We start from the raw sequence: 14,409 nt of genomic DNA on the forward strand, positions 1-14,409 counted from the left end.
AGCACAACCTTTAAATTCTATCAGGTACTGACACAGAAATGAACAATATTGGAAAATTGAAATTGTGAAGAGAAAAATTTGATCATATTTTAAAAGTCCTAGAAAATTCTTTATAGCTATCTGTTTTTCCTTATTTGTATGAATTAAAAAATAAAAAGTCACATATCACCAAAATGCAAAAATGGATAAAAGGTCAAATTACTTAATTTGGCCATAAACACACATATTTTAGTTTTCATTATTTGGGGAGGGGGAGTACCTATCAATATTTGATTAAAGAATCTGTTAAATCGTACCTATTGATGAAATCTAGAAAGTACAGAAAAGTTTCAAAAAAGGTACCTGGAATCCTAAACTTAACTAAAATCACTGTTACCCTTTTGCTTTACTTTATTTTTGAATATACATAATTTAAAATGCAAAACATATTAATAACTTTCTTTTGTCACAGCTAACAAAATAGTACAAATGTAGTCTTCTATATTCTAATCTTTCTCAATTTCTAACAATTATACTTGCTAATAATCTACATAAACCTCAACATAAGCTACATGAATGTTTTCTATGGCAATTATATTTTCTTCATAAGATACTGGCCAGGGGAAAAAATATCAAGTGTCTTGATCTGTTTTCTCCTTAAAAAATTAAATAAAAACAAATGCAATAGATTGGCTATATAATTTAAAAGCAAGATTTACATAATTTAAAGAAACTATTATACAAACCTGCTTTGTGATAAGGATAATAATCTATAGTTAGCTGTGTAAAAGACAGTTGCATAGCCCCTCCAGTGATACGTCTGTTTGACTCTGGGGAAAGAAAAAAAATGAAATTGAAAGAGAGATAGAGAAAGAAGGATTAAGCAAATATCAGAAACATTTCACTTACCACATTGGCAGTCCAAGCAGTGACAACTGTCTCTGTTACCAAGGTTAATACAATAAGGATTTTAAGAAATGCATTCAATCAGTAAATATTTATTGAGCCCTTATCATATGCAAGTACTAAGCTAAAAGGTAAGGATACAAGAATAGCAGAACTTTTATATTTACAACCCTAACCAGATGCCAAGCACTGTTTTAAAAATTTTAAGTGTACTTATTTGTTCTTCATGACGAACCTATAAAACAGGTAACATTAATATGTTTACTTAACAAAATTAAATAGGTCAAGGTTGTACAACCAGTAAGTGCAGAGCTGGTTTTGAAACCAGGAAATCTTAACCACTACACTACACCATCTTGCCTCCTATTGAAGAAGCAATTGAATCTACTAGTTTAGGTGAGGAGAAGGCAATGGCACCCCACTCCAGTACTCTTGCCTGGAAAATCCCATGGACAGAGGAGCGTGGTAGGCTGCAGCCCATGGGGTCACGAAGAGTCGGACACGACTGAGCGACTTCACTTTCCCCTTTCACTTTCATGCACTGGAGAAGGAAATGGCAACCCACTCCAGTGTTCTTGCCTGGAGAATCCCAGGGACAGGGGAGCCTGGTGGGCTGCCGTCTATGGGGTCGCACAGAGTCGGACACAACTGAAGTGACATAGCAGCAGCAGCAGTTTAGGTGAATTATCTAAAGTCACATAGCTACATTAAGATTGGAAGTATCTAAAACTGTTTCTATTTTGTTACATCTGTTCATATATTTTGTGTTTTAGATTGCACATATACATGAGTTATAGATAGGGTAAGGGAGAACGGGATAAAGGCAGTCAAAAGGTATAAACTTTCATAGTTATCAGATAAGTAAGTACTAGGAATATAATGTACAACAGGATACATATAATTAACACTGTTGTACGTTATATGTGAAACTTAAGAAAATAAATCCTAGGAATTCTCATCACAAGGAAAAATTTTTTTAATTTCTTTAATTTTGTGTCTATATGAGATGATGGATGGGCACTACATTTACTATGATGGTCATTTCATAACATATGTAAGTCAAATCAATATGTTGTATGGCTTAAACTTATGCAGTGTTACATGACAATTATATCTTGATAAAACTAGAAGGAAAAAAATTAAAAGGTTAAAAAAAAATCCAAAGGTAAACAGTCAGTTTAACTCCAACATAAAAATCAAATATTAAAACAGCCCAGACAGTATTTCCCTAGTGGTGTAGTAGATAAGAATCTGTCTGCCAGTGCAGGGGACGAGGGTTCGATCCCTGGTCCAGGAAGATTTCACATGCTGTGGAGCTATGCTCTAGAGCCCATGAGCCACAACTACCAAACTCACAGGCTCCAACTTCTGAAATCCAAGAGAGGCCACAGCAATGAGAAGTCTGGGTACCACAATGGAGACCCAGCACAGGCTAAAATAAAAATAATAAAAAACCCAGCATGGACTAAACAAATACAAATTACTGTAAAGCTATGTACATACTCCCTATATTAATTTAACTCCAATTTATCTCACCTGGCAGAATTTCTAGTATAGAACTACAATCACATATTTAAAACACCTAGAGTCAAATTGCTTCAGGTTTTTAGTAAAGTAATATGGTATGTATGTGAGGGTGTATGTGTGTGTTTGTACATACACACAACACTGCCAGCAGGTTTTGAGGCAGCACAAAGTAATGCGTGCTAAGTCGCTTCAGTCATGTCCTACTCTTTGTGACCCTATAGACTGTAGCCCGCCAGGCTCCTCTATCTATGGATTCTCCAGGCAAGAATACCGGAGTGGGTTGCCATGTCCTCCTCCAGGGGATCTTCCCAACCTAGGAATTTAATCCGTGCCTCTTAATGTCTCCTGCACTGGCAGGAGGGTTCTTTTACCACTAGCACCACCTCAAAAGTCTACACAGAGTAATGAAAGACAGTAATTCTTCAGCAAAACTCAAGTATTTATACTAAGTGGGTAAAATAAAGATGATAAGTAGCAACATGCTCATTAGATAAACTTGTGCCAGAAAATAAACTCTTTACAAACTTATGAAAAAGAATTTCAGGCCCTTCTGGATTTTAGAATAGCAGAGAACTGATTATAGATCTGTAGTATGAGGAAGCTATTTTGGCAGAGGGGTTTTCTCCTTAAATAACATCTTTTATTCTATAAGGGACCAACCTAGACAGCTTATTAAAAAGCAGAGACATTGCTTTGCCAACAAAGGTCTGTCTAGTCAAAGCTATGGTTTTTCCAGTGGTCATGTATAGATGAGAGAGTTGGACTATAAAGAAAACTGAGTGCTGAAGAATTGATGCTTTTGAACTCTTGAGAGTCCCTTGGACTGCAAGGAGATACAACCAGTCCATCCTAAAGGAAATCAGTCCTGAATATTCATTGGAAGGACTGATGCTGAAGCTGAAACTCCAATACTTTGGCCACCTGATGGGGAGAACTGACTCATTTGAAAAGACCCTGATGCTGGGAAAGACTGAAGGCAGGAAGAGAAGGGCATGACAGAGGATGAGATGGTTGGATGGCATCACCGACTCAATGGACATGAGTTTGAATAGAGCTGGTGATGGACAGGGAGGCCTGGGATGCTGCAGTCCATGGGGTCGCAAAGAGTTGGATACAACTCAGCGACTGAACTGAACTGAACTGAACTGATAAGGGAATATAGAATGAGGAATGTAAAAGAGCTTAGAAAATACTTTTCTCTGTTTCTTGGCTTATCACTTAACCTTGACCCCTCATTTTGATATTTTGGTTTGTTTTAACTATTTTTAATTTGCCTTTCAAATCAGTAAAACAGAAGATGCCACCTATAAGCCGAATGACACAAAGGTAGACAAACAAGACAACAAATCTCTCCAAACTTCAAATCTTCTTTAACCTTTTCTGCTCCACCTTTTTATTTGGCAGCTGATATCTGGTTGCCTGAGAAGGCAGGATAACATCTATGGCTAAGTGTCAGGGGTTGGTCTCAATATTCATTCTCACAGTTTTAAAAATCCAGAGCAACAACTTTCACAGACATAGTTTTTGATTCAGGTCGGAGGCCCACAGGTTAGATACCTCCATTTAAAAGAGTTTCAGCTTGGACTTCCCTGGTGGCAGAGCAGACAAGAATCCACCTGCAATGCAGAGGACACAGGTTCGATCCCTGGTCTGGGGAGACTCCACGCGCTGTGAAGCAACTAAGTCCATGTGCCACAATTACTGAGCGTTCTAAAGCCTACAAGTTGCAACTACTGAAGCCGAGTGCCACAGCTACTGAAGCTTGTGCCCTCTAGGGCCCACGAACTGCAACTACTGAGCCCATGTGCTGCAACTACTGAAGCCCGTGCACCTAGAGTCTGTGCTCCACAAGAGAAGCCACTAAAATGAGAAGCTCATGCACAGTAACGAAGAGTAACCCCCGCCTGCTGCAACTAGAAAAAGCCCACACAAAGTACCGAAGACTCAACACAGCAAAAAATAAAATAAATAAAAATTTAACAAATCATAAATAAAAGATTCTCAGCTTAATTCTCGTGCTCATCAAGGTTTGAGAACCAATGTCTTAGAAGTAGGACATTGAAACCTTCTAACAATTATGGGCCAGGGATGCTCTGAAGGATATACAGAAATCCCTAAAACCTAGACTACAGAAACACAGATTTTCAAAGTGACCAAGGGCAGCTCCCTGTTAACCCATTACCTGTGTCCACTAAATAAGGAAAAATAAGAGAAGCTAAAGCTAAAAGAAAACACTTTCCTAACTGGAATTTGGCTTCCTGACCAAATTTAGGGAAGTTCTGGAGTAAGGAGACAAAAAAATTTAAACAGTCACATAGTTGTGTTTATATGCACAGTTCAGTATGCACAAGGGGGTAGAAAATAGTAGATAAACCATCATGCTGAAAATACACATGTATCACTTCTCAGCCTTTGGGCTAAAATCAAGTGAAAATATATGTGCAAATAATTATGACTTGAGTATGGACTAAAATTTAATTTATGAACAATTTCAAAATTATGAGAAAGCTAATTCAAAGGCAAGTCTAATTTTTCATTATCTTCTAAGGATGTCAGTCTTTAAAAAAAAAAACTAATTTTACCATTAGCATTTATAGCTAACAATTAATTATGTTGAGGCACTAAATAGCAAAGCAAAATAAAATTTTATACCAGTATATAATCCTTAAAATTATACCTTTCATCTATGTATCTCAATAAATGATAAAATTATGACCAGTTATTTTAAGAGTACAGACTACTCATTACATATGAAAAACAATCCAGATGTGCATTAAATTTTAGAGAAAACCAAAATTGTTTCAAATAGCAGTTTTTATTACCTTTTTCTTTAGCATGAATATCATCACATATGTGTAGATCTAGATGAGAAATCACTAAATGATGGGAGGTTTCTTTAACATCAAAGTCACTGAACAGTTTCACAATTGCGTCATTTAGATCAGGAGCATTTGAAGTCTGTGGTGTCTTCGCATGCTGGGTAGATGGGGCTACCGCAGAGCTCTAAAAGATTTAAAGCTGCCTTGTCACTGGAAGTTAAATATCTGTCATTCCCCACTCAAGAAATCTTAAATATTTTTAATAATAAAGTCATAAAAAATAAGCAAATACATTTTATTTTGCATTAGTAACTAAGTTTCCCTAAAATATTTTCTAACTTATATAGGAATAAAACTAAAACCTAAAAACTAGAGAACCATAAACAATCTGAATATGAACCTAATATGTTTTAGTAAATATCTGAATAGCTATATTCACATATTTATAGCCCTTCCTGTTTGAGAAAATATATTTATTAACTATTAAAGGCAGCTTATTTAAATATTATTAGTTCTATATATTAAAAATGAAAAAAATGCAAGCCCTGTGTACATTAGCTACATACACTATTATATGCCCTGAAGAAACAAATAGTTACTTTGTAAGACCACTTGTAATATAATTTAGTACCACAGGTGCTCTTAAGAGGTGTGGTATGTCTTCTGAACTTGAAGAAGCCAGAAAACAGCAGAGGTTTATAACGGTTTGTGAGTTCACATTCCTTTCTCCCCGAAGAGAGAAAACAGAGTATACTGTTGAAGTATAAAGACATTTGTGAACGTTCAAAAGCTTAAAATAATTCTATATATATAACTATACTATGAGATGATCTGTACATCTGTTAACCATAAAACTATACATGAAGCTTTGGTAACAATTAAAAGAAGACCATATTTGTTATTTAAAATATTTTTAAACTTTCTAAGAACAATTTGTTAACAAAAGTATAGTTATTTACAGAAAATTAAAGTACTATATACACAGCTTATATACAATACATACCTTCTTCATAGTAAGAACTATAATCATACTGTAAAAAGAATTTCAAAGTGTACTCAGTAAATGAGAATCTCGATGAAAATGACTGGGGCCACATTATTTAAAGGAAAACAAAGATGAAACAGTTGTGAAGCCTTAAATTCTAGGTATTCAAGTAAGCTTTTTTACTAATTATTAAACTGGTTTTCATCAGAAAAATCACTTTTTCTTATGTTTTCCCCCATCCACCTTTAAAGCTTTACAGACTATTTATGTCTATGATGGTAATATTTTGAAAGAAAACACTCTCCTGTATTGCTTTAATTATATTTCCTGTCTTTCATCAAGATAAATACTGATACAAATAAAAACATAAGCATTAATCTCCCTACAAACTCTTTTCTTCGAACTAAGGTACATTCAGGCTTTTGGATGCTATTTGTAGGGGGGGGGAGTGGGCCACTATAAACTCTTACCTCATGAATAATCTTTAAAAAATTCTTAATGTTCAAGTTCGCAAAGCTCCCAAGTTCTACGCTGAGCAAAGGAACACAACTACTTCACTCTCTAATGCACACTCTTGGCACCTCAAATGACACCTAAAATAGTGATGTGACAACTACCATCGAAGAAAGAGACTCCGCAGCAATGTCAACGCTGTGTAACTACTAAAAATATTAAGGAGCGACCAAAAAAGACTAAGTACTAATGCCATGGAAGAAAACTATAGCCATTTGCTACTACGTCCTTTCTAAACTATGAAATAATGCAGATGCTTAGGCAAAAAGAAATCTGTACGGAAATAACTCAAAATGCTAACACTGGTTTTGTCATGGTAGTAGCATTATAGAATTTTGTCCTTGTTTCTCATTTCCTAACCTGTATCTTTATATAGCTTCCTAATCTATATTCTATTTTATATAACGACATCTATCTACATATTGCATAAATAAGCTATAGTAACAACACTTTGTCTATTGATGGTGTCTAACATCAACACTTTGTCTATTGATCTTTCATTTCAATTATCATCTCTGTTAATGACATCCTAAATTATAATACACAAATCGTCATTGCAAGCTTTAACAGGCTAGTGTTATGGTGGTAATACTGCAAAATATTACCTCCTGTACTTCCTCAATTATTTTTTTCCACTCCAAAATGGAACTCATTATTACCTTTTCTTAGCCTTATGTTCCCTAATCAAACCTGCTTCCTTCTGTACTTATTCTTCTGGTTAATGGAATTACTAATTATTCAAGAAGTTTTCAATTTTTCTCTCTTCTCTATCCTCAACTGATAAAACACTCAAATATCTTTCCCCAATTTGGCTTGTTTTTTCTTCTTTCAAACCATTACTAGAGATCCAAGTCTACCCCTTCCCTAGAGTGGCAGCCTTCCTACTCTTCAGTCTACCCTCTTATAATATCACCATGTCATACTTAACTTTTGTTTCCTATTTAAAAACTTCCATTGACTTCTATATGCCCATGGGAAAAGTAAACATATAATGCCCGTCATGTCTAGTGGCCACTTCTGCTTAAACTCAGGCTACTTCCCTAGGAAAACCCTATTCTATGCTATGATCCAGTACTCAGTTCATCAAACTTTTAAAATTAGATTCCCACACAGAATTATATATGAAGACATCTTATTGGATAAATATTAATTATTTGGTAGAATGAAACAGGATTCACCATCAATTCTGTTTTTATAGCTTAAAGCTCTGGGAAACTTTGTTCACATCAATAGGTAGGCTGGAATGAAATCAACTTTATTTTAGCAAAGCAACGTGATCCTTTGAACTCTTTCAAGTTACATGCCAGGATTCACATACTGATCTACTGTAAAAAAAATTATTTTTAATAGTCTAGCAGCAAACATTTATTAAATCTTCCTTCAAACATGTTGAAAGCAAAGAAGTGGAAATCACCTAATGTGTTAGTTTGTCACTGGTCATTCACATCCTACATGGACAGCAATATTTCAAATTGCCTGTCATTTCCCATAGATTTTTGGGTCAAAACCCTCCTGTCCACCTCACCATGCACCCCTGACAAATCTATCACAGTGAGAACCACGATGAGTAAGAAGAATGCTTTTCATCTGTAAAGTAGGATACTAGGATAGGCATAATTACGGAACTGGAAAACCAGACTGACATCTTAACACAAGAAAGAGTATACATCAAAATGGAAGATGTGAAACAATTTTCTTAAAACGGGAAGCTGTCACATTCACAAGGCATGTGTACGTCACTCCCAAAAATAATGCTCTAGTAACACTAAACCCCTTATCTTTATCAGATAATACCATGCTCTCTATCACCATTCCTACTTATGTAGATTCTATTTCCTCATTTGAAATATCCATTTTCTCACCTGTAAACTCCTACTCATTTTTCAGACTTAACTTCATTATCCTCTTTGCGAAACCTTTCCAAAGTCCATCCACAAGCAGTTGATTAAAACTTCTCTATCCTTCAATAATCTCCTCATCCCTCTTTTTTTTTGGCTGCTCTGAGTCTTCATTGCTGTGTGCAGGCTTCCTCTAGTTGCAGTGAGCAGGGAGCTACTCACTATTGTGGTGTGTGGGCTTCTCATTGCAGTGGCTTCTCCTGTTGCAGAGCACAGGCGCTAGGCATGTAGGCTGCACTAGTTAGGCTCACACGCTCCAGAGCATAGGCTCAGTAGTTGTGGTACACGTGCTCAGCTGCTCCTTTGAATGTGGAATCTTCCCAGTTGTTCTTGTTGTTCAGTTGCTCAGTTGTGTCTGACTCTAAAGACTGAAATCCCACAGGCTCCTCCATCCATGGGATTTACCAGGCAAGAATACTAGAGTGAGCTGCCATTTCCTCCTGGACCAGGGATCAAACCCACATCTACTGCACTGGCAGGCAAATTCTTATCCACTGTACCACCAGGGAAGTCCCTCATCCCCATTTCTAATTCTGCACTCTAGCATTTATGTTGGACTGCAATGATCTGTTTTACATTTGATTCCCCATTACATTCTGAGCTCCTTGAGGGCAGGTTAAGACAATATTTATTTTCACATCAGCAGCATCTAGCCCTGCACCTGATGACAAAGCAGGCAGGCAGTAAACAATGACAATTTGACAGGCACAATAAAGCCTAAATTACCACGTGGCAGCCAGATCACCAACCAAGTACGCATCTAAGATGTAATTACTCTATTTCCAATGACGTAATTCATAGAAGTATGATTTCACAATATCCATTAAGTTTTTATTGGACAGATATAAAAAGTCAATCGTATTCATAAAATTATCAAAAGACACTACACACTGGGATTTCCAATTTCCCTTCTACAAAAATCTTCACGTTAAATTCTCAGTATTTAGTACTAGGAAAGGTTAGAAAACTTTTTCTTTTTAGGAAAAAAAACTACTAATGCTTCTGATTTTAAGAAAGTGATCATTATAGCTTCCTCATTTTTGTCCCAGCCATCAGACAATTCTAATAGCTTTATGTTCACCTTCAGCAATTCCCTAGGGCTTTTATGTCAATCCTTACATTCTCTCCCTTGACTATAATTACCTAGGATTTGTTCTTTTGGACTTTAGTAATTTTTAACTACTGTATTTTTTTAAATTTCCTGAAAATACGTATTTATAACAGCAAAATACTTTTATGTTATCATTAAGTTTAGTGCCAAGCACAGACTTGCAAATAAGATATGTACTATATAGACAGAAATATATTTGATATATAAGAAATTTTAAGTATTATAATCTATTTCACATAGAGAAAACAACTAACCATTCTGGTTTTTAAACCACTTACATGTAAAGTGAAATGTTTTTCCTATTAACATTTAATAGCATACCTGTGTAGGTTCAGGAGCCATACTCTTCCTCTGTTCTGTTGATTTTTCTATTGCTTCACTAAGAGATTTTGCATATTGTACCATAGCCTTCAACTGGGAATCCGTTAAAACCCATAATAAGTCATCCAATATTAGAACTAACTTTGTTGCAATGACATTGCAGTCCTTTAACTGTCAGGGAAAAATTATTCATAAAATTAAGCCAAGTAATAAAACTTAGAATGTACTTATATTTTTTAAAAGTTAAAATTTTTTCAATGATTTAAAGAAACGCTTCCTTTATCACCAAATATTTGTTGAGTTCCTATAATACGGAAGAAATATTTCCTAGTATTGGAGATACAGTGGTAAAAAAAAGACTGACAGGTTCCTTTACCTTAACAGGCACATGTTACATAGGTATAAGCATTTATATAATTTAATTCTGCATGTATAGCTAAAATCATGTAATTATCAATGTTAATGCAACCCAAACTGACCACTGAACAATGCAGGGGTTAATGCATAAAACTTATAGTTGGCCCTCTGTATCCAAGGTTCCTCCATATCCAGGGTTCCTCTGCATCCTCGGGTCCAACCAACCTGGACCATGCAGTACTGCAGTATATGCTATTGAAAAATATCCACATATAAGTGGACCCATACAGCTCAAAACTGTGTGGTTCAAGGGTCAACTGTAATTCTAGTAGAAAAGGAGGCATTAAAATTAATTAACTAAAATGCTATTTTAACCACATTTCACAATGTTTGTATTAAGTGGCATACTCTGAAAAATTCTTTCAATTGAGCCATGTTTTTTAAAAAGTGATTACCTTCCCACATTAAATTTCATCAAAGTCTATGGTGGATTTTCAAATGTTGACATCCTTAAGCAGCTATCTTCCATATTTATCTAAATATCCAGTCATATCTTAATAGCCTTCTAAAACTAGTAGTTTTGGTTACTAATAGTGAAGACTTTACTGTTTACCCACTCCTGAGGAATATTCAATAGGAGACATAAAATTATAAAAAAGCTACTATTCAATAAATATTTTGTACCTGAGAAATCTATTCAATTTATCAAAAATAAAAATACTAATATTAAACCTAATGCTATCACACCTGATTTCTTCAAATATTGCTTGAGGCACTATATTTCCTTTTATTTTGCACTGTTTTAATAGGCCAATATATCACCTATAAATAATTTAAAATTTTTCATCAATTCCAATAGTTAGCACATGAATCAAAAGGCAACCCTGTTAACTTACTCTTCTTTTAAGTGTGACTCTGATTTTTGATTGGTTGGTTATTAATCGAACAGGAGCGAACATAATTTCAAGATGTGAGCTTTGGGTAGCATCTGCCTCTATTCGAATCATCTGCCAATTTATTTCCTTAAAGGTCAAAACCTAAAGGGAAAGCAAGAGATTAGTTTCACAAACACAAAATGGAATAAGAAAAAAATGTAGATTTATAAAAACAAAACAAAAAAGTTGTTACAAAAATGTATCTTGTGGGATTTCTCTGGTGGTCCAATTGTAAGAATCCACCTTTTAATTCAGGGCACATGGGTTCAATTCCTAGTCGGGGAACTCAGATCCCATGTGCCATGAAGCAACACATGTCACAGAGCAACTAAGCCCCTGGGCCAATTAGAGAAGCCTGTGGGCAGCAACGAGTGAAGACCCTGTGTGTCACAACTCGAGAAAAGCACTCATACTGCAGTGAAGACCAAGTGCAGCCAAAAAAGAAAATGCATCTCTTCACAAATTTTCACATGATATTCTAGATCTATTCATTATGCTTTAACTTTTAATTATATACTTTCAAATTCAGTAACACATCTCCATAATTATATTCATCATCTGTAAAGCTGCTGACACTTTTATTTTAAGTAATTTAATTTTAATATAAAACACAAAGAACATCTGAATTATGTAACCAAAAAGAATTTAACAAAACATATTTTAATTTTGTAAATTTAAAATTCAATTCTGAGTAGCTTAGAAGTTAAAATAGGACTCATTAACTCTGTAAGTTGAAAGACTACAGTAAAAACATTAAAAATGTACATTTTATAGTTAAACAAAAATAATACAAAGTATAGTTTATAGGAAAAAGTAAATCTAGTAGTATGTGAATATAAGCAACCATAAAAAGTAATTATTTTAAATGTACCGTAATATTAATCAATGCTAAAACATTTTTAAACAAATAAAGAAAAACTGAATCTTTACCTCTCCTCTCTGTGGATCTTGAATACGAGTAAATCTTAAATCTCCATGTTCCCAGTTTGCATTTACACTATAGATTCTTAGCTGGGAAAGTTCAAAGGAGGCATTAAAGGCTTTTGCTCCAATGCGAATGACAATAGAATTTACAGAAACAGTAATTCCTTCAACTACTTTTTCAGCAAAGCCATATTCACTGGGAAAACACAGCAAAATATAATGCATTAAAGCCAAAAACAAATCATTAAAAGTGAAGAAGTTTTCTGTTAATACTCTCACACAAGTATACAAATTGCCATATTACTCATTATTGTTTAACAAAATGAATTTTTGTTAAAACAGTCTAGTCTGGTTACATGCAAATTACAAAAGAAAATGCTATTTCAAAATGCTAAAGGTTTTTAAAATTGGTCTCTCTAAATTATTATAATCGCCATCCAAATTTGCCTGCTTTAAAAAGCATTAGTGTAGAGAACTGGCATCAATAAAGTAAATAAGACGGCTAAATTCCTGACACAAAGAAGGCTGTAGAGGCCAACTGGAATATAATCTCGTAGTTTAGGGATAAGGCCAGAAAAAGTTCACATTATAGAATTCAATTCAATAAATATTTACGGAGCATCTACTATGTGAACAATGCGAGGACCTAAGAAAACCAAAACAGAGTTGTGGCATTACGGGGCTTGAAAGTTACTTGGGGAGGAAAAAAAAAACATATCCTAGTAACTGAAACATGAGGGAGTTTGTCTTTAGGTGCTTTTTTAAAAGGAATCACTGGTATACTCGGTAGAGGAAGAAACTGTTTATAATTAATGAGAAATATATCCAGAAAAGAAAGATGAACTGTTCTCAAGGAGAGATAAGAAGGAAGGAAAATCTTAAAACAGGGAAAAGCACAAGCAAAGAACAGAGAAACGATAAAGGTCATGTTTCAAGAATAAGTATACATGTATATATATTTAAGTATATAAGTATGGCTGAGTCCCTCTGCTGTCGATCTGAAACTATTATAACATTGTTAATCGGCTGTACTCCAATACAAAATAAAAAGTTTTTAAAAATGATAAGTACAGCAAGACTTAAATACAGACTAGACTATCGATACATTTTTGCAGGGGGGTGGTGAAAGTTTTTGCAAAATTGGCACCTTACTTCAATCATGACCATTATTCCAAAATCTGTATCAGATTTATTGCTGAAACTTAAGACTATAAAATTCAAACGTCCATCAGATAGCTCTACTTGGCTGCTTCTCATATATTTCAAAGCCAACATCCATAAAGCGAGGTCATCACTTTTACCGATCATGCACATTGTTCCTCTATACCTGTTATGCTTCTTGATTTACTATCCTAATGAATAAATAAAATTACTTATCTTTCCTAAAATTCAGATGACTTATCTTTTAAATCAGGATATACTTTGTAGCTTACATTAGGACTGTATGAAATAATGCTTAAGAAGCAAGAAGACCATCCCTGGACTCATGATACTTTAAAAGGTGTTTAAGTATTATTTGTGGTATTATAAATAGTAGTATTCCCAAACATGTTTGGGAATGCATATACACCCGTGCTGGATTCATGTCAATGTATGGCAAAACCTATACAGTACTGTAAAATAAAGTAAAATAAATAAATAAATAAATAGTAGTATTATGGTATTATTAATAGTATTAGAAGTCTATGAGCTTCAGTTTCCTCACTTGTAAAATGAAAATAATAGCTATTTCAAAAGGTTGCTGTGGTCTTTAAGCAATATGTTATTTGGGAAGAGTTATTATGACCCTAAGAACAAATATTGGTCACTTAGAAATATTTCTGGAGTTGGAGGAATATTTTTATAATAATCTGAGAATACCCTTTGGAATATTCAAACCCATCTACTCTAATCTATGCACATTAAAAAGTTTTACAATTCTATTGGAGGATTTACCATCAGAAGGGTAAAGGCTGAATCAGTGACTAAAGTCTACATCTTTCTGATTATATCATCCAGTATAAACTAAATTTCAGTTTACAAAAATCTGAGTTTGGTTAATCTCTACATAGACATCTATCTCCATGTGAAGTGAAAATCAAATCCCTGAACTTACAAAGTTTACTAAACTACCAGTCTATGGGAGCACTGTTGG

General features: G+C 34.5%; 1 protein-coding gene across 1 annotated transcript in view; it reads right to left on the minus strand.

The window, feature by feature from the left end:
- Window positions 1-14,409, minus strand: part of BLTP3B (bridge-like lipid transfer protein family member 3B) — an 83,034-nt gene that overhangs the window by 29,598 nt on the left and 39,027 nt on the right. Inside the window, exons 6-10 of the mRNA XM_052640591.1 lie at window positions 12,282-12,471; window positions 11,313-11,453; window positions 10,060-10,230; window positions 5,235-5,415; window positions 726-809 (exon numbers count right to left, since the gene is read on the minus strand). Coding sequence (XP_052496551.1) covers window positions 726-809; window positions 5,235-5,415; window positions 10,060-10,230; window positions 11,313-11,453; window positions 12,282-12,471 — 767 coding nt within the window. The remainder of the gene's footprint in view (window positions 1-725; window positions 810-5,234; window positions 5,416-10,059; window positions 10,231-11,312; window positions 11,454-12,281; window positions 12,472-14,409) is intronic.

This window comes from Budorcas taxicolor, chromosome 5 (assembly GCF_023091745.1).
Source record: "Budorcas taxicolor isolate Tak-1 chromosome 5, Takin1.1, whole genome shotgun sequence".
NCBI lineage: Eukaryota > Metazoa > Chordata > Mammalia > Artiodactyla > Bovidae > Budorcas > Budorcas taxicolor.